Genomic DNA, 23936 nt, shown 5'->3' on the forward strand with positions numbered 1-23936 from the left:
AGGGGAGCTGCCAGTGGTTTGGAAAGAGGCATGCTGGAATCTCGAATCTTGCATCTGGGGTCCAGCTGTAAGGGTCCAGATCAGGGGTAGTCAAACTGCGGCCCTCCAGATGTCCATGGACTACAATTCCCAGCAGCCCTTGCCAGCATTCGCTGGCGAATGCTGGCAAGGGCTCCTGGGAATTGTAGTCCATGGACATCTGGAGGGCCGCAGTTTGACTACCCCTGGTCCAGATGAAGGTCCCTTTTTGGGAGGTGGGGGCTGGTTGAAGTGAAATTGGCCATCCCATGATGAGAAGAGGGGTTTTTTTTTGGTAGTGGTTATTTTATAAATGGCTCCCTAGCTACTAGAAATACAGGTGCTTAGTAGTAGGGCTATCCGAAGCAGAGTTAACCCTTTTAAATGGAAATCTAGTTTGGATTATAATAGAAGTAGGGATATGGCTCCCTTTTTTATTGAGCCCAGAGGAACAAATTCGATTTGAATTCTCTTTGGGTTGTGAATCGGTTGCCACTTTTGCCATTTTGGAGTGACTCCTGACTGGTTTGGGCTTTTAAAAGCAACAATGGGGCAAGGAGAAGGAGTCCTAAGAAGTCCAGATTACCCTGACGTTATATTACCAAACCACTGGCCATCCCATCCAAGTCCATTCAGAAGCCTAGGTCTGAGTTCCCTGGGACCCACTCCCAAGGAAACCTGCATGAAATGGCATCCTGAGACTGCGTGCCACCATATGGTTACTCTAGAGTTGTCCTGTTCAAATCCTGCCAAGTTAGCATGAGAACAAAGCTTGAGTCCAGTGGCATCTTTAAGAGCATGTGAAACAAGATAAGAACCCAATGTCTCTGTTAAGCCCTGTGGGAATTTTATTATCCCGAGTGTTGTAACACCTTGTAATTCATCAGTTTCCTACTCTAGTCTGTTTCTGAAATTCCACCCCCCTTTATTTTATTTATATTTTGTGAAGGTCTTGCAACTAATATTCTTCTGCTGATTGAACCTGTTTCGGATGCAAAACACACGTCTTCCAGTTAGCCCCCCTGGCTTCCTTGCAGACTTTGGGGTGACTTAGTGGTCGAATTCCAACTGCTTTTATAAGCCGCAGTATGCAGTAACAACTGATGCTTAACTCTGAATTTAGGGTGGGAGTTAGGGCTGAACTTAGGTGGATCGCTGTGGGTTTCAAGCAACAGAACAAAGTTTGAGTCCAGCGGCACCGTTAAGGCCAACAAAGCCTAATACTTGGTATCAGCTTCCATGTGCAAACACACTTTTCCAGGTCATGCCTGCATGTGAAAGCTCGTACCTTGAATAAATATTTTTTGGTCGTAAAAGTGTCTCTGGGCTCATCCTTTATGTTGTGGCTTCAGACCAATACAGTCGCCCGCAGGGATAGTCAACCTGTGGTCCTCCAGATGTCCATGGACTACAATTCCCATGAGCCCCTGCCAGCAAATGCTGCCAGGGGCTCATGGGAATTGTAGTCCATGGACATCTGGAGGACCACAGGTTGACTATCCCTGCCCCACAGGACTCATAAGCCAGCTTGATGTAGTGGTTAAGAGCTGCGCCCTCTAACCTGGCATGTCAGATTTGAATCCCTGCTCTTTCTTCACATGCAGCCAGTCAGAGACCTGTTTGAGCTGTTCTCCCAGAGCAGTTCTGTCAGAGTTCTCTCAGCCCCACCTACCTCACAGGGTGCCTGTTGTGGGGAGAGGAAGGGAAAGCGATTGTAAGCTGCTTTAGGACTCCTTCGGGTAGAGAAAATCAGCATATAAGAACCAACTCTTCTTCTTCTTCTTCAGTAATCTCAGGGCTCTCTCAGCCTCCCCTCCCTCACAGGGTTGTTGTGGGGAGAGGAAAGGGAAGGTGAATGGAAGCTGCTTTGAGCCTCCTTCAGGTGGAGAAAAGCAGCTTATAAGAACCAACTCTTCTTCTTCTTCTTCAGTAATATCAGGGCTCTCTCAGCCCCACCTCCCTCACAGGGTGACTGTTGTGGGGAGAAGAAGGGGAAGTCAATTGGAAGCCGCTTTGAGCCTCCTTCGGGTAGTGAAAAGCAGGGTATAAACACAACCTCTTCTTCTTCAAAATTCATACTGTACAGGGTAGCTCTGGAATTCTCCTAGACCAGGTTTTCTTAACCAGAGCTTCGTGAAACCCTGGGCTTTCTTGATGGCCCTGGGAGGGTTTCCTGAATGGGAGTTTTTAAAAAATATATATTTTAAAAATGTGTTAAACATTTATTGGGTCATATTGTTGGAACAGGCAATGTCTGGTGTGCAAAGATAGGAAGAGATAAAGAGCCTGAAGGGGGCAGCAAGAAGACTATTAGTTAGGCCAGTGAGGTCAGGACCTCTCTCTCCTGTTGTTACTTCTTGTCTGTCTCTAGATTGCTCCTCTTAGGCCCATTTCCTGCTTCTTCTCGGAAGCTTCTCTCTCTGCAAGTGAGCCGGGTAGTCAGGCTCTCTCTTTCTCTCCTCTGCACTATCAAAGTATGGCCGTTCCCTAATAAATCCTTTTCTCCCGATCCTAAAATGCCTATCTATGACTGATTTACTCTACTAACAGATATGATCATATATGGTCTAAACCTGACTTCCCCAAATGGCCAATAACGGTCCTGGATGGGGAGGGGCCACAGGTGGGCGTGTCCACAGCTCTGCTTCCCAACCATATTTTGTACCATGGCTCCACTTCTGGGGTTTCTCAAAGCCTGAAGACTGTTTGAGGAGTTTCTCAAGGGTAAAAGAAGTTGAGAAAGGCTGGATTAGACCCATAACCGTCCGTCCCCCCCCCCCCAGCCCTTTCCCATTGCCTGGTTCTCAAAAGAAGACCTTAGCAACACACCCAAATGCTTTGAAGAAAATAAAGTCATTTATTGTCAAAGCATCCAACATACCCAGATAAACTATAAAGTTTAATAAATCTTTTTTTTTCCCAAGAAAAGAAAAGGAACACATAACTATTCAGACTTCATTTCACTGGCACAAAATGACACTTGGTATGAAAAGGAAATCCGTATTTACAGAACCGGCACCAAAGTCCATATCGGCTGGTCCGAGAGGAACATGCATTTTCCCCCTTGGAAACGTAACATGGATTCAAGTCTTTATGGATTTTTATTACTATTTATTTTTGCAGAGAAGATAAGAGAGAGGAAAAGAAACGATCAAGTAATGCAGAAAAGCAATGCATTCTTCCGCAAGTTGTTTTTTTTTATTTAATTTTGCTTTATATCTAAAATAAATTTCTTTTTTACCCTTACGTATAGTTCTCATTACGGCTAAACCATAAGTGCTTCATAATTTAAGTAGAAACGTTATGACAAATGCATCAATATGTTGCAATATAATGACATTTTAAAAATGTACTTTTTCAAAGTTATTTACTTTTTTTGGAAAGGGAAAATGCGTGCATTGGAAAACAAAAGGACAAGTGGGTCAGTGGGCAACCAGCCCACCTGCCGATCTAGAAATTTCTCTTGCAAGGTAAACTTATCTGCAGGCATTAGATTTCCATCAACAGGTTGGGGAGAGGGAGGGCAGATTTGTTGGATTTGCAATTAGAATTGACAACCGGCTGAAGGGGAAACTACCCTATGCCCTTTAAAGGGGGGGGGGCTGAGCCCCTGACCTGGAGAGCACAGGCTGATCTTGTCAGATCTTAGAAGCTAAGCAGGGTCAGCCCTGATTCGTATTTGGATGGGAGACCACCAAGGAAGTCAGGGATGTGATGCAGAGGCCATGTTTCTCTCAGAGCAGCTCCTTCAGCCCCATCTACCTCCCAGAGCGTCTGTTGTTTGGGGAGGGAGGGAAGGCAATTGTAAGCCGCTTTGAGACTCCTTCTGGGAGAGAAAAGCACCATATAAGAACCAACTCTTCTTCTTCAGTAATATCAGGGCTCTCTCAGCCTCAACCACCTCCCAGGGTGTCTGTTGTTTGGAGAGGAAGGGAAGGTGATTGTAAGCCGCTTGGAGACTCCTTTGGGTAGTGACAAGCAGGGTATAAAAGCCAATTCTTCTTCTTCTTCTTGGGGCTAGAAAAAATGTGCTGCTTTGAAAGCCTCCCACTGTTTGTCTCTCCTGCAGCTGGCCAGCCTCCTCTCCCCGCCTCGTACAACCCTCCCCTTTACAATCTCTTCAGTGGAGATTGGTGCCTCCACTGCCCCCTTAACCAAAAACCTCCCCCCTCCAACAAGAGATTTCTGATCATAGGCCTGGCCAGATGACCAAAAATGGACATTATTGTCCAACTGATGCCAAGTTTCAAGGGCACCTTTGCACAGAGCCCACCTCTATGAAAGGGCAGGAAACTGTCCCTCCAGCATTGTTAACTGCCAGGTGTCCAAGCTGCTTTTCCAAGGGTCTCGTGTACGGCAGGCATGTAGTCCTAGTGGCACACACAGAGCACCTGGGCATGGCTCCACGCCACACAATGGCCCTTAGCAGCCTGGTGAGTTTGCAGAAGGCATTCCCACTGGAAATAAAATTCTAGGGTCGGTTACGGAACCACAGAAAGCAAAAAGAAACCCTTGCTTGGATGGTGCTTTAGGCTGTTGTCAGCTGCAGGAAGGATCCACTGTATTACTCATGAGCAACCATTTAAGGAGCAGCACCCCTTTTGAGGAGGAGATGGAAAACACTTTTTATGTTACCCTGGATGTTATCCTTTATAAAAAGAGAGAGAGAGAGAGAGATAGGTCCTTGGTTAAATCTTTGCCTCTAATTCCTTGGTCCTTTGGTCTAAAACCTTTTCTCCGTTCTTGCTGGAGGGAGGGGCCATAGCTCGGTGGTAGAACAGCTGCCTGGCACGCACAAGGTCCCTGGTTCAATCACCAGCATCTCCAGTTAAAAGGATCAGGCAGGAGGCCATGTGAAAGGCCTCTGCCTGACACCTGCCAGCCCGTGTAGACAATTCTGACTCTGATGGATCAAAAATCTGACTCAGGATGTGGCAGCTTCAGAATTGTTTAGACTACGGACGAACGGCCACCGGTGTGCAAGGGTGGCCAAAGTGTGTCTCTCCAGATGTCCATGGACTACAGTGACCATGAGCCCCTGCCAGAGCAGGGGCTCATGGTCACTGTAGTCCATGGACATCTGGAGAGACACATTTTGGCCACAGGCATTTTTAGGGAGGATGAAGGTCCGAGTGACACATGGCCTTATATTTGACATTGGTCCTCGCCACTGGATCTAAACCCCCTTGTTTACAGTCAGGTCCTGTGCCCCCAGAACTACCATGCCATTCAACAGGCCTGCCATGCGAGCATACATGGGACAGCTGCAAAGTCTCTTGACCCTATAGGAAAGGGATTCTCAAGCTGTATCACACCGAAGCTGCGTTGAAGCCTTTGGCTACTCCGGAACAAGTGGTCAAAAACCTCTGGTTAATTAATTCCCCAAAGAAATCTTTTTAAAGCTTTTCTGAAAACCACAAGGAAGTCGCAGGTGGATTTCGCTAGAAAATCATTCCGCTGCAGTTACCCAAGGCCTGCCTGGAATACGCGCTCCGCGGAGACTTCGGGAGCTGTGGAGCTAAAGTCCAGAGGTGATGGCAGAAGGCTTCCAGTCAAGGACTCTGGTTTGTTTTTGTTTTAAAGGCTGCGGGAATCAGGGACACGCTGTCAGAAATGTTCTCTCCCTTTTCACTGAGGGTGGCTTTTCTGTGTGCATCTATAGGAGCTGGACGGTCTGATCTTCTCGGATCTTGGCACCTCAGCAGGGGTCAGCTCTGGGTAGCACCTGGATGGGAGACCACCGAGGAGGGCCAGGGGCTGCTACGGAAAGGGAGGCAATGGCACACCACTTCTCTTTGTCTCAACTATGCTCCGGATGTCCCAGGCCAGCCAGGTCAGCTCAGATCCCGGACTGCGGAACAGGATCGGCCCTAGTTAGCACTCGGATAAGAAGTCCCAGGTCCAGAGAAAGGCAAACCACCGCCGACCATCTCTTGCCCTGAGAACCCTATGGCGGGGGTGGCTCTCCAGATGCCCAATGGACTACAATGACCATGAGCCCCTGCCGCGGCAGGGGCTCATGGTCATTGTAGTCCATTGGGCATCTGGAGAGCCGCACACTTTGGTGACCCCCGCTCTCTGGGGTCCCCATCCGTCCACCGGGCCTCGATGGTGACCATCACCCACCGCTGTGCGCATCGCTCGCGCGATGCCCGGCGCCCTCCTGACACCACCCAGGGGTCTACCCTTTGTAGCACCCGTCGTCGCTCAGCCCACGCTTCCTCCCCCGCGCCCTCCGGCTTGGTTGCGCGCTCCAGAAGGCCGGAGGGCCGCGTCGGGGGCGGGGGGGGGGGCGCCGTCTCAGTTGTGCGAGGTCATGTGCCGGGAGAGGTGGTGGCGCTCGCGGAAGGACTCGTTGCAGATGGGGCACTTGAGCTTCTCCTCGCGCCGCCGCTTGACCAGGGGCTCGAGGGCGTACTCCTTCTTGTGGTGGGAGCGCATGTGGTACACCAGGTCGGAGGTCATGCGGAAGGAGGCGTTGCACTTGGCGCACCAGTTCTGCGCCGGCAGGCAGAGCGACGTGAAGGAGGGCGGCAGCAGGGTGAGCGCCGACGGCAGCTGCAGCTGGAGCGGGGCCGTGGCCGCCGCCGCCACGCCCTTGGGCCAGAAGGTGGTGGTGGCGTACAGGAAGGGGCTCTGCTTGGGCAGGCCGCCCCCCGACGCCGCCGCGGCCCCTCCGCCGCCCCCTCCTCCTGCTCCTCCCCCGCCGCCCCCTCCACCTGCTCCTCCTCCTCCGCCGCCTCCGGAGCCAGGGCCGCTGCCGGCGTTGAGCTCCCCCTGCAGCTTGACGGCCAGCGGGTCGGGCGCGTAGAGGCGCGGCGCGCCGTCGTGGCAGCCGCCGTCCACCAGGGCGCTCAGCTTGGGGCCCAGCACCAGCTGCGCCACGTGGGCCGACGAGGAGGCCGCGAAGGAGCGCGCCGGCTGCGAGAAGGCGCTCTTCCGCTCCTCGCCCCCGACGGACGACGCCTGCGACGACGGCGGCACCGTGGAGAAGGCGCTGCCGCCGGCCCGCCCGCCGCTACCGACGACGCCCAGGCCCTTGTCCGAGGGCGCGCCGCCCGGCGAGGCGCCGTCCCCGCGCTCCTTCTCCTCCTCGCCGCCGTCGAGGCCCCGCGACGCCTTCTTCACCTCCACGAAGGCGCTGCGCTTGGCCTCGCCCGTCTCCGGGCTGGGCGGCGCGAAGAGGCGGCTGCTCTCCTCGAGGCCGAAGTAGCTGCCCGCCGGCCGGTACTGCTGCTGCGGGGTGCACACCAGCTCCTCCTTGGGCGACGACGGCAAGGGACGCTCCAGGCGCCCGCGGGCCACCGCCGCCCGCTCCTCTCCCGGCGCCTCTCCCGCCGGGAACTTGCGCTTGGCTTTGCCCGCCGGGCCCTCCGCGCCGCCCTCCGACGGCTCCCGCACGGCCGGCGACCGGCTGGCCTCCCGCGAGTTCTCCATGTCCCGCGCCAGGTTGTGGAAGTCCGTGGAGGGCTTGGTGGCGCCGCCGTGGCCCTCCTGCGCGCCGGCGTAGTGGGGGCGAGCCGGGTGGGCGCCGTGGTGGAGGGGCTTGGCGGGGTACTTGGCGGCGCCCGGCGGGCCCCCGCCGCTTTCCGGGGTCTTGGGGCTGCTGGCCTTGGCGCTGGCCTCTTCGGCCGCGCTGCTGTCCGAGGCGTGCAGTCTCTTGGGGCAGCGGAAGCGCAGGTGGGCCACGTACGGGAACTCGAACTGGAAGCGCTGGCTGCACTCCAGGCACGCGTAGGGCGGGGAGCCTGCGGGAGGGAGAAGAGACAGAAGCACCGTCCCGTTAGTTACCTGACCCACCCAGCTGCCGGCAAGGGAGAGAAGTACTGGGCAATGCAAGGGTTAAAAGGAAGACCACAAGCCTTTGAATGGGTGGGACTTAATTATTTTTTTAGATTAAAAAGATAAATATCGGGTGATACGACCATATATGGCAGGGGTAGTCAAACTGCGGCCCTCCAGATGTGCATGGACTACAATTCCCATGAGCCCCTGCCAGCAAATGCAAATGCTTGCAGGGGCTCATGGGAATTGTAGTCCATGGACATCTGGAGAGCCGCAGTTTGACTACCCGTGCCATATACGGTCATGTCAACCCACTCCCCCCCCCCCAATGGCCAGTTATGGGCCCGGAGGGGGTTGGAAAGGGAGGGGCCCTGGGTGGGCGTGTCCACATCTCTGCTTCCCCACCATATTCTAATTGCACCACTTCTGGGCTTTCTCAAATCCTGAAGATTGTTTCAGGGGTTTCTCAAGGCTAAAAAAGTTGAGAAAGGCTGATCTAAATAAATAAATTGGAACATACAGCTAGAAGGTTACCCCAAAGGTCATCGAGTCCTACTCCCGGCACAATGCAGAGCATTCATAGCAGCCCCCATCCCTCCGTTTCCCCTGCTCTGTGTGGAATGGGAAGGCTCCTAGAGGCTCTGGGGTCATTGGGGTGGCCCAACAAGTTTGCAAGACTGTTTCGTTGAGTGTTGAATGACTTCAGTCTACTCTTCCAGGACTAGATTCCTGAGCTCCACTTATGGGCTTAAGTCATAAAACAGGAGAGCAGACCTATAGGAAACACTCTTCCACCTAGGCCAGTCCTGTCCTCTCCAGCTGGCAGTAGCTTTTGGAGTCTTAGGCAGATATCCTTCTTATCATCTATTGATGGTAGAAAGTGTGGTCAGGACACATTTGACCTGCAGCAAACCTGAAGGGCTCTCAAGGTCGAAGACCTACAACGCTGGCTTCCCCTGTGCCTGCCTCTGCATAGGAGCTTCCCTGGGCCCATTCCGCACACACTTCCAATGTGCTTTGGTAACTGGATTTTGCTGTGCGGAACAGGAAAATCTACTTCTGGAGTGCATTGAAATACATTATCTGTTGTGTGCAGAATGGGTCTCCCATCCAAGTCCTGACCATGGCTGACCTAGCTTAGCTTCCTCAGTCTGATGAGATGGAATAGCCTGGGCCATTCAGGCCAGAGGCAAAAAGATACAAAGGTGGTTTTAGCCATTGCCTGCCTCTGTGTACTAGTAACCCTTTAGTTCCCCAGTGATCTCCCATCCAGGTATTATCAGGGGTCCGGCCCTGCTTAACTTCTGAGATGGGACTGATCCTTTTTAACTAGGGACTGAAACGCAGACTGCTTGTTGTATGGCATTTGTGAGGTCTGGACAACAAGGAAGGTAAAAGGTAAAGGTAAAGGTATCCCCTGTGCAAGCACCGAGTCATGTCTGACCCTTGGGGTGACGCCCTCTAGCATTTTCATGGCAGACTCAATACGGGGTGGTTTGCCAGTGCCTTCCCCAGTCATGACCGTTTACCCCCCAGCAAGCTGGGTACTCAATTTTACCGACCTCGGAAGGATGGAAGGCTGAGTCAACCTTGAGCCGGCTGCTGGGATTGAACTCCCAGCCTTATGGGCAAAGCTTTCAGACGGATGCCTTACCACTCTGCGCCACAAGAGGCTCACAAGGAAGGTACACAGTGTGAAAAAAAACATAGATTCATTAGCGTATGCAGAAGAATAGAAGGATTATTCCTGTTAGGAAGTTTGACTGAAGTTGAGAAGGATGCTTGAACGGCTTTGTTCTAAGAAGAAAATTGGCAACGAACTGAAGAAGACTAGATGAAACCGCCTTTTATCCGGGAGTCCGTCTTTGAACTTTTATACTTTGGAACTTTTCTTTATCTACTGTTTCAATGTCCTATTTTTATTTAGTAGAAACACCGAGGGGGGTGTTTGTTCATATGACATCATGCTGTGGGATGCTTGGGAAGTGCTGTAGAATCCTGACCAAATCGATCTCTGTGTGTTCATAATATTGATTTTGCGACACATAATGTGATGCATGTTGTGTACCCAGGAGATCATTCGGAGGTGGTTTGCCATTGCCTGCCTCTGCGTCATGACCAGCAGGCTAGCCTGGCCTGTCCAGGTCAGGGCAAGGAACTGGGACTATCTGCAGGCAAAGCAGATCCTCTATTGCTAAGTCATCAGCCCTGCGCAAATATTCAGAATGCCCTTACTGTTAAGATATAGAAGATATAGAAGATCAACAACAACATTTGAGCCCAATGTCACCTTTAAGGTCAACAACGATTTATTCAAGGTGTGAGCCTTTGTTTGCCAGACAGATATAAATTAGTAGTAAATTAGTAAACAGCATCACAACGTCCAAAACATGCAATATGATAATTTTTGCTAGAAAAGCAAATCACTCCTTTTGGTTCAATTGTTGTTCACAAAAACATTGGGGCAATAAAAATGTTAAGGCTAGTGATTAATGGCAGGCGCTCCCCCAGTTGTGAAAAGAAGTAATTGAAAGGGTTGTCGCTAGCCCCATCCATCACCACCCAACTTGGGTTCAAAATTCCACTTGACTCTAATAAGAAAAGGAGTTGTTTTTTATACCCTGTTTTTCACTACCCGAAGGAGTCTCAAAGCAGCTTATAATTATCTGCTCCCCACAGCAAAACCATGTGAGGCCGGTGGGGCTGAGAGAGCTCTGACAGAAGTGCTCTGTGAGAGCAGCTCTATCACATCTGTGACTAGCCCAAGGTTACCCAGCCGACCAAGGAGCAGGGAATCAAAACCTGGTTGCCAGATTAGAGGTCACCGCCCCTTAATCACAACACCCACCAGGCTTTAGAGCCTTGTGACTTGTTTTTGGGTGGCACCCTTAGTCCAGCATCTTTGGTATGAATTGTAACAGCTAACAGGTGCCAGGTGGTCCTCCTGGAAGTGGCCAGTGGGTTGTGGTGCTCTGGTATTGAATGCAAAAGACTTTGGCTTATGGATGTTGCATGTAGGTGGGAGGATGGGGAGAGAAGGAAGGAAGTGAAGGAAGAAATGTGTCAAAACACCAGGGAAAAGAAAGGAGCCCTTTAGGCTCCCTGGAAGAGAAACTTAGCTGCTACTGCAAATTGCTTTATGCGCCTGGCTGACCCATATCTCGCAGACTGCCCCTATAGGGTCCGATCTCAGAAGCTAAGCACCTCTGTTCCTTTTCATGACTCTCTTTTAATTGCTCTGCTCGACAGCTGGGAATGCCTCTGCCATTAATCAGTAAGCTTGACATTTTTATTCCCTCCGCTATGTTTTCCAACTGGAGTGAAACCCAAACCTGATCAGCTCAGCTGGTTACTCTAGCAAGGCTCTGGTTGGAGGTTTTGTTGGAGGTTCTCATGATGCTGTTTCCTAATTTACTACTTGACTGCTAAAACAAAATGTGGGCCCAAAGGAACCTTTTAAGACCAGCAACATTTCATTCAAGGAGTGAGCTTTCGTGTGCAGGCACACTTCCTTGTTACCATGCTGCATATTTGTTGTGACCCTGCTTACTAACATACTGCTAGTTTACTCTCTCCTTATATCTGTACTCTCATGATTCTTGTTCCACTGTCTGGGGAAGAGTGCTTGCACTCGAAAGCTCACACCTTGAATAAAATTTCGTTGGCCTTAAAGGTGCCACTGGACTCACCTTTGGTTCTGCTACTTCACAGCAAGACAGCTACCCACCTGAATCTACTTTACTGCTAATTTTCTTTTGCCTTATATACTGTAGTCTAGTGATTTCCATTTCACAACAGCATTCTCGCACCCCTCGGATCAAATTTTGCTGAGCTTCAAGGTGCCCCTGAACCCCTTCCCTTGCTCACCCTGAAAACCCTACTGATGGCCGCTGCAGCTTGAGGTACTTCTGCCCTGCCCCACGCCCCTGCCCCAGCCCGCAACTGCCCCCCCCCACAAGCATCTTTGCCTGCCTCCTAGGCCCAGGTTGTGGACCTCTGGCATGCTTGACTCCCAAATCGGAGCAGCAGTGAGGCTTACAGGAGAAGCAGGGTTGGGGGTGGGGTGCACTTGCTGTGTTTCCCTGCTCCCTGCTCTCCCCCCTCTCCCAAATTCTCCTCCTCCGGAGCTCTTGTCTCCAGCTCACTGCGTCCAGAAGGGGAGTCTAGGGGGCATCACGGCGGCTCCACACCAGCCCCTTCCCATGGGCATCTGGCATGTTCTCTTCCCAAAGCAAAGGACCGTCCAAGCCCATGGCCTCTCTGTCGCTGCCTCTGCAGCCATATCAGTCCCGTACTGCAGGGTAATCCACCTGTGGTCCTCCAGATGTTCATGGACTACAATTCCCACGAGCCCCTGCCAGCAAACGCTGGCAGGGGCTCGTGGGAATTGTAGTCCATGAACATCTGGAGGACCACAGGTTGACCACCCGGCCTTCCGCACACTTTCGATGCAGAGCAGGAAAATCTGCCAGAAAAGAGCAGTCTCCAACCTGTGCGGAAGACAGATCTCAGCAGCCGAGCCGGATCGACCGTCTCACAAGCCCCACAGCGGAGGATCCCCGTCCCCTCGCCCCCCCACCCCCTCGGCGGAAGGAAGGAAAACCGACCTACCGTTCATCTTGCCGTGCGCCCTGGTGGCACTCAGCAGGAGGAGTTCGCTGAGCTCCTTGCCGTACCAGACCAGCAGCTCCTCGTCCTTGGCAATGCGGCGGAAGGAGCGATAGAACAGCTGTCCGTTTTTGATGTAGGCCTCCAGGTTCTGCTCCTCCTTGTCGCGGGCCGACTGGACCAGGCGCAGCCACATGAGGCCTTCCGTGGAGCCGTTGGCCGCCGACGTGTCCACCTGGAAGAGCAGAAGAGCCGCGCGGATTAGAGAAGCCAAAGTTTGGCCGAGCCCAAGATCCTTCTTGGCCAATTTGTGACAGTCCGCCTTTCTTGCGGGGCATCAAGGCGGATCAGGCACGGTTCCGCCCTGGTGGGAGAATGCACTTCCGATGCCTTTTCAACCAACTTTCACTGCGCTTTGGAGGTCAAATCCAGCTGCGTTATCCGACTTATGCAGAAAGCGTCCTTCAACGCCACTGGACAGTCTAAGGCAGGGGTAGTCAAACTGCGGCCCTCCAGCAGTCCATGGACTACAATTCCTATGAGCCCCTGCCAGCGAACGCTGGCAGGGGCTCATGGGAATTGTAGTCCATGGACAGCTGGAGGGCCGCAGTTTGACTACCCCTGGACCCATTCTGCACACATAGGATAATGCACTTTCAATGTGCTTTGGCAGCTGGATTTTCCTGTGCGGAACAGGAAAATCCACTTCGAAAGTACATAGGAAGTGCATTATCTATTGTGTGCAGACTCAGCCCAGGTCTAAGCAATAGCAAAAAGCCTGAGTCCCGGAGGATCTTAAAGACTAGGATCTTAAAGACTGAGTCCCGGAGGATCTTAAAGACTAGCCAAATTTGGGGTAGGGGAGGTGCATGTGTCAGGTACTACTTTGTGTACCTGACGCCCCCCCTGCCCCAAATCTTGCGAGTCGTTAAGATGCTCATCTGGTGCCAGGACCCCAAGTGGACCAACAGCCCACCCCCCACCCTATCTTGCTTGAGCACTCTCGATTCTGCACACCTTGCAGAATGCGCTTCCCAAGTGCTGTAGAAGCCGGTTTCGGTTTGCACTGGGATGGCGTGTGAAACGCGGCAGATCGAGAGGGGTCGCCCGGTTAGTCTGGCTGGAGCAGTCAAAGAGAAACCAGTTTGAGGGTCGTAGCGGCCGAAACAGAACCAAATCCGAGCATGAACATGACTCGTGTGAGAGACCTTAGGAGAACTTTCGCTTCCACAAACGATAGGCAGTAGGCTAGAGACCACAGTCCCAAATATCCCCCCCCCCCCGCCCAGTGACTAACAGGGCATTACAGCACTATGGCCTGTGCAGAATAAACCCCTCGCGCCAAATTCGGTTTCGCCTCCTTTGTGGGAATCCAGGAGCCTCCCAGGGCAGTCCAAAGGGGAGGGAGAGGGGGCCACAGTGGAGAAGGTCCCTGTGGGGGGCAGTTGTCGCTTTTGCCCATTTGCAGCTTGGCATTTCCAGGAAAAACTGTGCACAGGACTGAAGCCAAAGGTCGGAGGTGGGGGGAAGGCTCAACTCTTCCCGATCCTTTAAAACGAGCGCAGCAAACGGCCGCCTGGGCAGGAAATCCAGCAGACTCGAGGGTCTCCGACTGCCAGCAAAGGGGTCTGGGATCCTAGCATTCAGAACGCGGTCTCCGGCCGGCTTCCTCGCGAGTCACCCCGACGGCGTCAACCTCGGGCTTGCGCTGGCCGACCCTGGGCCAAGCTCCCTCCGGCCCGCTCTTTGGAAGCGCGCCGGCAGCGATCCTAAGGACGATTCCCCGAGAAGCAAGCCACGGGGACTAACATCGGTTGCCTTCTGAGTGGACTCGGCTTCGCCAAATAGCCAGGCTGGACTTCCGAACAAAGACTCAGTCCGGGCGCCACCGAGCCGGCTCCTTCCGGAGCGAGAGAGCCTCCCCCGGCAAGGCAGCTTTAGAACTGGCCGGATAAATCCGTCTGGCCGTTTCCTTTTGCCCCGAAAGGCGGCGATTCTCCCTGGCAAAGGATCCGCGTAGCGCCCGGCAGAGATTTTGAGCCAGTTCCGCCGCAAAGCTCCCGTCTCTGGCGGCAACTCGAAAGGGGGAGGCGTCTATGGGGGGCTCCCGGACCGGAGGAGTCCACTTCGGTAATCGCCCCAACAAGAAGCGAAGCCGGAGTGCGGAAGGGTCAGTTCGCCGTCTCCAGTGCTGGCTCCCGGCCTCCAGCTGCCACCCTCGCTGCCAGGACCGGTCGGGGAGACCTTTACCGGCCCGTCCTCGGTTTTAGGCGGTTCAGGGAAGCCACGCGGTCAAAACAAGCGCGGGAAGGAATCCATATCTCGGCAGGGATTAATAATTGGATTTGCCCGCCCCCTCCCCTTGCGCATATCCTGAACATCAGACTCGAAGGCCGCGCTGGAAAATCCCGGAGCCGACGCCGACTGAGACTCGGGTCCCGCTCGTATTTGCTCGGAGAGGAGTCGAATTCGTTTTCCACGCGGATTAACGGGGCTTAAATCCAAGCACTTCGGATTCACGCCGACGCCGGCCGGTTCTTGGCTTAACTTCCGGAAGGATCGCCTTTGAGGGACACCAGGGCCGCGCGGTTGGAATCATTCCCCCGGATTTTTCTTCTTTGGCGTCTCCCAGGGCAGATGGCAACGGGGCCGGCTGGCCGGAGCGGCACTCACCCGTCGCCCGGATGCCTACCAGTCGCCCTCCCCCCCCCTCCCCAAGAGAGGAAATCGACTTTGGAGGCTGGAAGGGGGGGGGGAAACCTTTTTTAAAAATTCTGGGAATTGCGGAGAGCGAAGTGCCCGCCCGTTTGCTGGCAGCCACGGCAGCGGACTCGGTCCTTTTAGCTGCGCTCTGATGATGATCCCTACTTCATGGTCAGACAACGTCGTCGGCCTTCCAGGTGCCACTGGACTCTGATTTTGTTCCGCCCTTGAAATTGACACCCATTGACTTTTGTATCCATTTATTAGATGCTTTTCTATATGATTTTATTTTGCGGGTGGGTTTCGGGCCTGCGGCTGGGCTCTCGCATTCTGCACAGGTTGGCTAATGCGGTTTCGCCGCGCACGAGGAGCCGATTGCCCTGTTCCGCTCAGGAAAGTCTAGCGGCGCCAGCGCATAGGAAGTGCATTCGCCAACGCGGGCCGCGATCCTTGTTCTCAGCTCGTTCTCCCGTCTTCGAATAAAGCGCAACCCCTCCTATGGAAGCCGACTCGCCACTGGATCCCAACCGTGTTATTGTTTGCAATTCTGCGGTGTCCTAAACCACGGTTTCCTCCCCCCCTCCCCCAATTTAAAGACCGTTTCTCGGAAGTAGGACCTTTTCGATTCCGCCGGTTTGGGGCTATAGCGAGCCAAGCCCCCCTCCCTCCGTCCCAGCCCTTGGATTTGAGCCGACGCCGCGCTGGGGCTGCGCCAGGGATGGGTCCCGGCGAGACCCTTCGGGGCCCTGACTCGCGAGTCGCTCTCCCGGCAGCAGCAGCAGGAAGGCTCCTTACGCGGAAGATGTAGGGCACCGTCCGCTTGTCGGTGGACTTGAGCGCGATGAAGGCGATGCTGTCGTAGAGCGAGGTGTGGCTGAGCACGCACGGGCCGAAGATGGCGTTCTCGGGGATGTCGCAGGTGGTGTAGACGCTGGTGAAGATGTCGGTCAGGCACTGCTGCACCGCCTTGGCCTCGCCCTCCCACAGGCCCCGCGGCACCCCGGCCGCCTCCTCCATCCCTGCAGAGCCCGCCGCGGGAGACACAGAAACAGACACACACGGAGAGAATGAGAAGGGGAAGGACAGCGCAGACCCCACACCCCAGACGCCCACCCGCCCGCCCGGGAGCAGAGCGATCCGCCAAGCAGTCGGGATGGGCCGCGGGGGACACACGGACTGAGGCCGAGGCCGAGGGGAGCAGGCAGGGGCGCCCCTGAAGGAAGGGCGCAGGTCTTGGTAGCGAGCGCCGTCGTAATAGGGCTAGAGCGCCTCGGGAGAAGGTGAACGCCGGGCCATTGGAGCCCTTGGAGCGGCGCCTAGGAGTCTCACGGCACCCCCGGGCATTGGGGGATGGGGGGGGAGCCGGTAGGACCAGCAAGGAGCCTGCGGAGAGGCAGCAACCCTCCCCAAGAACTTGGCTGGAGTGCTACTTGCAGGACTCCATCTCCCAGCCAAACCGCAGACCCCTGACTAATAATAATAATAATAATAATAATGATGATGATGATGATAAATTGCTTGGAACAGCAAAAACGCTGCATCTGCAATTCCCCCAAATTTGGCTAGATCTCGGATGGCAAAACATCATGCCTCACTCAAATATCTGACTGTGACTGACAACAACAACAACAGCAAATGGCAATAATAATAATAATAATAATTAATAATACAGTGTCACTTGGAACAGCAAAAACCTCGAATCCGCAATTCCCTCAGATGGCAGAACACCACCCCCTACTCAAAGATCTGACTGTGACTAATAATGCTAATAGTAATAATAATACGTTGCTTGTAACAGCAAAAACCCTGCATTTGCAATCCCCTCCCCCAATTTGGCAAGATCTCGAATTGCAGAACATGATCTCCCACTCAAATATCTGATTGTGACAGTTCTTATTATTAATAATGTAATGTTGTTTGGAACATCAAATACCCTGTCTCTGCAGTTCCCAAGAATTGGGCAGGATCTCAAGTTGCAAAACACTGTCACTCAAACACCTGATTGTATTATTATTGTATTGTTGCAATAATAATAATAATAATAATAATAATAATAATAATAATAATAATAATAATAATAATAATAATAATAATAATAATAATAATAATAATAATAATAATAATAAATATTCAGGCCAAGTTCAGCAGGTGGACGTTTCACTGGCTTCTGCGGGAGACGTCTGGGGCTTTCGTGCCGGGGCTTTAGGGTGGGAACCACGGCCCCTCCGACCGGGCTGCACGCCTGCCGCGGAAATCCGCAGGACTTCTGACCGCTTGGCATGGGCCGGGCCGCGGGCAGGGGAGCGGGGGAGGGACACGGAGATGCAGGCTAATCGCGGGCCATGATGCTTGCCGAGGCTTCTCGGGAAAGGCGAACCCGCCAACAACTCGCGGAATCTCTCTCTCTCTCTGCCTGTGGGACATTTACTGGCGCGCCACTGACCCCGGACTCCGGAGGAAGAGCGTTGAGGAGGAGCACGCAGGTGGCTCGAAGGAGGGAAAGAGGCAGCGAATCCCCCTTCCGAGCACCGGAGGAACAATCAGTCGCTTGTGATTGGGGGGGGGGGAGGGGGGCTTTGAAAAGGAAAGGGGGAAAATGGGGAGATTTTATTCCATAGGCAATCTCTCTCTCTCTCTCACACACACACACACAAACACAAACACAATTCCAAGCGGGCTGGTTCCTTACCAGCCTTCCTCCCTAACCCTATGGCACATTTTGCCAGGGCACCGAGGCATCAATCCCAAACAGGTCTCCTCGGCAGTCATGCCCATTTAACCCAACGGGGGTTTACGCGGGGCTTAGGACGGGGGGGGGGCGTTGCGCGGAAGCTTGTCCTCTCCTCTGGAGACGGAGCCCCTTCTCCCGATCCCCGCACCCAGGGGACCCCGCCTGCTCTCCCTCCGGGCCGCGTCACCCCCAGCCCAGCCTCAGAGGCGGGAGGGGGGCTGCTTCTCAGGCAAGGTCTCCCCCCCACACACACCCCTCACCCCCCACCCCTCGCCAGTGGCTTGTCAGTCGCGGCTGATTTGAGGCCGGCTAACCTTTGCGCGTCGCAGTGGAGGCGCGGGCGCGCCGGTCTCCTCATTACCATAATCCAGCGCTTTCCCTCCGAGACTTTAATTAAAAGCAGCCAGCAGAGGTAATTATTTCTTACCTCGACACTCTCCTTTCTGGGCGGCGGAGGGCGCCTCCCGGGCCCCTCGCTAGAGGCGGCAAGATGCGGCCGAGGCCAACTGGGGAAGGGGGACCAGGAGAGCCGCGCCGCCCTTCCTGCCAGCCCAAGGGCTGCTCGGCGGCCCCCCAAAACGAATTATTCCCGGGCCCCGGACTGAGAAGCCCCCGGCTTTGGCCTCCTTTCGTCTTTCTTCTGCGAAACGCGCAGAGATGGAACCCAGAGAGGGTCCGATCCGCGCAGCTCAGGATCCCCCGCGCCCCTCGGAGCTCCGGGAAGGAGGGTCGCCTCCCGGCCGGTGGTCGCAAATGAGACTCAGTGTGTGTGTTTGGGGAGGGGGGTTACTCAGGAGACCTTCCCGCTGACTCGTGGCCGCAGCTCGGCGCGCCCCTACGCAGAGTCACTCCAGCCGGAGACCCTGGAAAGCAACGAGGTTGAGCCGGACCAAGTCTGCGTAGGATTGCATCGTAAATTGGGGTGGGATGGGGGGGGGGTGAATTTGGAGGAGGGCGGCAGCTCAGTATCAGGAAGTCTCCCTTTCAAGCAAAACTTTCCCCTCCTCTTTCTCTCCAGCCCAGGGACTGTCTTCCATCCGGAAGAAGGCAAGGATGGAGCCGGGTGATTGGTTAATCCAGCTTGGGCGACTGGCTTTCTTTTCTTTTTTTGGGAGGGGGGGGGGGTGGCGGCAGCCGGAGCCCGCCGGTCGGAATGAATCGCTGGGGAGGGTGATAAGATCAGAGAATCGCTACAGCGCGGTCCGCCCCCCCCCCCCCGTTTGTCTCCGCCGAGGAAATTCACCGGGCTGATCAATCAAGGCGCATTCCTGTCCGCCTTTTCCAAAAGAGACCCGCAAACTTCCAGCCGAGCCCACGTTTCCGAAGAAACTTCGCTCTGAGAATCCGGATCTGCTCCAGAGGGACCGTCTCGGTCCGTCTCCGGCTTCGGTGGTGGGGGCGACTTTCTGTCGATGCCAACTGCACCGAATTGGGGCCCAGGCGGGAAAGGGCGTCTTTCCCGGGAGCCAGTTTTTTCGGGCAATGTGTGTGTATGTGTGTGTGTGTGTGTGTGTGTGTAAGAGAGAATTTCTTTCTGATGATCGGGACCCAACCGAAAGAGCGCCTTTTTTCTTCGCCTGCTCTCCTCTCTCTAAATGAAAAAAATTCTCTAAATTTTCCCTCTCCAATTCTTTACATGAAAAAGCCCCGCGCTTCGCCTAGATGGTATGTAACACACACACACAAAGAGACACAAACATACACACATCCTTTCCTTTTGGAAAGCCCCCCCTCTCTCCCCCCCCCCACTCGACCGGGGCCGGAGGGTCGCCGCTCCAAGGCGCTGCCTTCCTTGTGTGAAGCCGGTCATTAAAATGCAATTCGGGACGACAATGCAAAGGAGTCATTTCGGGGGGCGGAAAGGCCAACGCGGAGGCGATTTCTTTTCTTAAAAAAAATAAAGGGGGGGGGGGATAAATCTCGTCCCGGATTTCTCTTCCCCGATCCCGGCCGGAAATTTCCAAGCCGAAAAAAAAAAAACAGGAGAAAAACCAGACGAGGAACCCGCCAGGCCCCTCCGCCTGCGCCCCCAACCCGCTTCCTTCTCTTCGGCTCGCCTCGGAGGTTTCCAGGCTTTGTCTGTCGCCTCCTTCTTCCAGCCCCCCCCCCCCCGAAAAAATGTGGCACAAAAAATATTCTGCCCACTCTTTCGCCGCTTTTTGCAATCACCCCCCGTGCAATTTCTCCCTCGCCCACGCGGCTGCCCCCCTTCCTTTTTTGGGGGGGGGGGGGTCGCGGGTGGCCTGCTGAGAAATAAATCCCAAACAATCTTGCTGGGAGATCTAACCCCCCCCTTTCCCCTCCCCCTTTCCCCAACCTCATATTTTTTGGGTGGGCGGGTGGGGTGGGGGGTTGCATGCCGCTTTACTTACCGGGAATAAGGTCAGAATTGTAATCCCAAAGACAGCAGGGGGGAAAAAAGGGGGGGAGGGGGGAATGGGAAGCCAAAAGCGAAAGCGAGAAGCAACGTCCGGCCGAGAGTGCCCAAAAAGGGGCCCCCAAAATCTATAGAAAAGGAGGGAAGGGGGCGCCTTGAAGACCCCCTGTGGTCGCCGGGGGTGGGGAGGGGGGCTGTCCCACCGATGTCCCTTAGAGCGGCGTGTTTCCCATGGCCGGTGGGGGGACGCCGGGGGCGCTGGCCGCCTTCCCGCAAAGAGCTGGCCGGGAAGGGGGCGAGGGAGGCTGCCGGGGAAGGAGGGCGAGCCCGGAGCGCGGAGCCGGCGCCAGCGAGCGGAGAAGAGGAGGAGGCGCGCCTGGCGCAGATGGGCCGGTGCAGTGGCTGCCGGGCACCGAGGCGCACGGTTTTTGTTTGCGGCACAGCATCGGCCCAATGACGCGCGGCGGCCCCACCTCCCCTCCCGGTTTAACCCTTGCCTGGGCGCGGCCCTCGGGGCCTGGCGGCGCTCGCTCGCTCCCTCCGTCCCTCCCTCCCTCCCTCCCGCGCTCCTCGCCTGCGCTCCTCCTGGCCGCAGCTGCCGGGGAAGGCGTCTCTCTCGCTCCCCCCACCTCCCTCCCTTCCCCTTCCCCTTCCCCAGCAAGAAAGGGACCCCCGGGTAGGGCTGGTGGAGTTGGCTGGCGAGGTGGTGGTGGTGTTGGGGGGAAAGGAAGGACGTGGGGAGCGGCAAATGCAAACCGGCTGCGGTGGATTTTCGGGTTGGTTTTCGGGACCTGGCTTTGCAGGAGTCGTTTGGATCCCGTGGACAGCCCAAGTGAAATCTTCCCGGCGCTGCAATCTCGGGCGCGCTTCTCTGCGGGTTGGGGAAGTTTTCTATGCCGCCTTTCCACAGAACGTGCTGGGGGCGGCTTGCCAAACGCAAGACAAGCAGGTGACAGCCAGAGTGGTGTTCTGGTGAAAGACCGGCGGCCACTAAGCCGGAGAGGCGGTTGGAGTCCCAGACCTCCTCCACGTGAAGCCTGCTGGGTGACCTTGGACCAGTCACAGTTCTGGCAGAATTCTCTCAGCCCCGCCTACCTCACAGAATGGTCTGTTGTGGGGACAGGAAGAACGGTGAAAAGCGGGGTATAAAAGAACAGCTGTTCTTCTAAAATACCAGAGTTGTGGCAAGGGAGTAATTTAGAGATGAAAGGTGAAACAGATCCGCTTAAAATGGGTTTGAAAACGGGTTTTGAAATTGTAAAACCCAACACAGATCCCCTATGGAGTGATTCTCTTTAGGAGGAGAAAAAGAAGAACTGTGGGTTTTATAACCCACTTTTCACCACCAAAAGACATCTCAAATCGCCTTCCCTTCCTCTCCCCACAACAGACACCCTGTGAGGGAGGTGAGGCTGAGAGAGCCCTGAGATTACTGAAGAAGAAGAGTTGGTTCTGTAATTGAAAAGGCTCTTAATTAAAAACTCCTAGATTTAAAAGCCTGGGCAAACAGAATGGGCACCTAAGAGATCTGAGGTGAGGCACCAGGTTAGCCTCCAGGGGAAGGGTATCCCAGGTGCCACGACTGAAAAGGCCCTGCCCCTGAGTTCAGCTAGCCTGACCTGAGAAGGGGGGCGCAGAGAGCGGGGCTTGTAAGGCTCGGGAGGAGGGGGCTTAAGAGTAAGGCCGGAAACAGATGGGCAGACAGGGCGGATGTCTAAGCCCGGACACCACCCCATTCCTTTGAGCCACCTGCGGCAATAGCGTGGCTGCACATTTGGGACTATTCCCGCGCCGTTGACAAAGGCAGCCGGCTAAGCCACCGAGGCAGCAACACTGACCGCGCTGGCATTCCGCCCGCGTCGGATCGGCCACTTCCAACGCCCCCTGGAAGTAGATTGTCCCGGGGAAAGCCAACCGCCCAAGCAGACTGAAAGCGCATCCTCCAGCGCAGGGGTAGACAAAGTGCGCCCCTCCAGATGTCCATGGACTACAGTTCCCATGAGCCCCTGCCAGCATTTGTGCTCTGCCAGGGGTAGTCAAAGTGCGGCCCTCCAGATGTCCATGGATTACAGTTCCCATGAGCCCCTGCCAGCATTTGCACTCTGTCAGGGGTAGTCAAAGTGCGGCCCTCCAGATGTCCATGGACTACAGTTCCCATGAGCCCCTGCCAGCATTTGCGCTCTGCCAGGGGTAGTCAAAGTGCGGCCCTCCAGATGTCCATGGATTACAGTTCCCATGAGCCCCTGCCAGCATTTGCGCTCTGCCAGGGGTAGTCAAAGTGCAGCCCTCCAGATGTCCATGGACTACAATTCCCATGAGCGAATGCTGGCAGGGGCTCATCGGAATTGTAGTCCCTGAACATCTGGAGGGCCGCACTTTGATTACCCCTGCTCTAGCGTGTGTGGAGCGACTGGTTGGGAACCTAAGCGAGGCTGTCTTCCGCGGCGAGGCCCAGCGCTTTCTCCCTCGGCGCCTCCAGGGCCACTGAGCCATAGCCTTCCCCTGCAAGGCCTCCTCCGGCCGCCCCCTTCCCAGGGCCGGCTCTGCTTCTGGCGAGAGGGAGGTGCCTAGCAAGCCGCCTTCTCTCCGTCTTGATTTCCTTCCCCCGGGATGGGTCAAGTTGTATATTGCCGCCGCCACTTGGATCGGTTGAGTTGATTGGGCTTGTTTAACTTTTTAGGAGGATTTGATTGTATTAGGTTTTTGTGTGTGTGTGTGTGATTTTTATTGTAAGTGACCCGCCGCGAGCCTTGCGGGAGCAGCGGGCTATAGCACCAATAAATAAATAAGTAATAATTACATAGCGGAGAGAGGAAAGGCACCGGGAGAGGAGCGGCAAAGGGGTGGAAATGAAGTCGCGGGCGCCCCAAAGCAGTTCCTTGGACAGCGCAGCGCCTGCGGGAAGTTTCTCCTGCGCGCCGAGCAGCCCCTTGACGTGTGAAACAGCAAAACGCGCTTCCAAAGGGCCGCGAAAGTGCAGGACCAGCGTGGGCGGAATGGAAGGCCTCCGCTTCAGAGCTCTTGCTCCGGAGAAATGGAGCCCCGCCTTTTGCGAGGGGCCTTCGGAAACGACAGCCCCCCCCCCCTGGTTTACAAACCGCCTCCCCCGCCCAAAAGTGGTGCTCTCTTGCCTGGTCCTCATTGGTTTCCAGGCGAGCCTCGCTAGGAGCACCACGCGTGCTCCGGCGCACGTGGGGATGGCGCCCAGGGCAGGGCGAGACAGGATCGCAGCCTTACGAAGGCTGCTTCTCCGGAAAGAACAGACGACCTCCTCGGTCCCTCTTGCAGGCCAAGGACCCAGCTGACCGCCTTTTGGACCTCCAGTCCAATCTGTTCTCCTTCCCTTCTCTCTATTTCTGCCTCTCTTTTCTCACCTCCCTCTCCCCCCTCTCTTTTTCCCCTCCCATTCCCCCCTCCATTTCTCTCCCCCCTCCCCCCCTCTTAGGGAGTTCTGCCTACGGAGCGCTACTGCCCTAAAATTGCCACTGGCCGCTCAGGTGCTCCCAGACTGGGTTGGAGCTGCTGGCCCCAGAAACTCATTTCGGGAAGGCAGCCCGGGCGAAGCCTTGAGTTGTGCGCGCCAAGGCCCGGCTTGGTCGTGACCCGGCGGGATTTTCGTGCTGGTCTTGGGGAGCTGCTCTTTGGGACTGGGGGGGGGGGGGAGAGAAGTTGCCATAGACGTGGCCAGATCGCTAGTTCATGCAGGACCGTGGC

The 23936-nt window shown here is 55.1% G+C and overlaps 1 protein-coding gene across 1 annotated transcript; it reads right to left on the reverse strand.

Moving 5' to 3' along the window:
• Window positions 1–6044: 6044 nt before the first annotated feature.
• Window positions 6045–20610, reverse strand: PRDM8 (PR/SET domain 8). Its single transcript, XM_077301080.1, has 4 exons — window positions 20218–20610; window positions 15910–16133; window positions 12415–12646; window positions 6045–7766 (listed from the first exon to the last, which is right to left on the reverse strand). The coding sequence occupies exons 2-4, from the start codon at window positions 16129–16131 to the stop codon at window positions 6319–6321; spliced, it is 1902 nt and encodes a 633-aa protein (XP_077157195.1). The 5' UTR covers window positions 16132–16133; window positions 20218–20610; the 3' UTR covers window positions 6045–6318.
• Window positions 20611–23936: the final 3326 nt, after the last annotated feature.

Source organism: Paroedura picta, chromosome 10 (assembly GCF_049243985.1).
Source record: "Paroedura picta isolate Pp20150507F chromosome 10, Ppicta_v3.0, whole genome shotgun sequence".
Lineage (NCBI taxonomy): Eukaryota > Metazoa > Chordata > Lepidosauria > Squamata > Gekkonidae > Paroedura > Paroedura picta.

Bases quoted from the DNA above. Each gene is read 5' to 3' on its own strand.
- PRDM8 (XM_077301080.1), bottom strand. From the start codon at position 16,131: ATGGAGGAGGCGGCCGGGGTGCCGCGGGGCCTGTGGGAGGGCGAGGCC. The intron at 12,647-15,909 runs GTAAGGAGCCTT...CTGCTCTTCCAG, and splicing joins CGGTGCCCTACATCTTCCGC to GTGGACACGTCGGCGGCCAA. The intron at 7,767-12,414 runs GTAGGTCGGTTT...TCCCTCCCGCAG, and splicing joins GGCGCACGGCAAGATGAACG to GCTCCCCGCCCTACGCGTGC.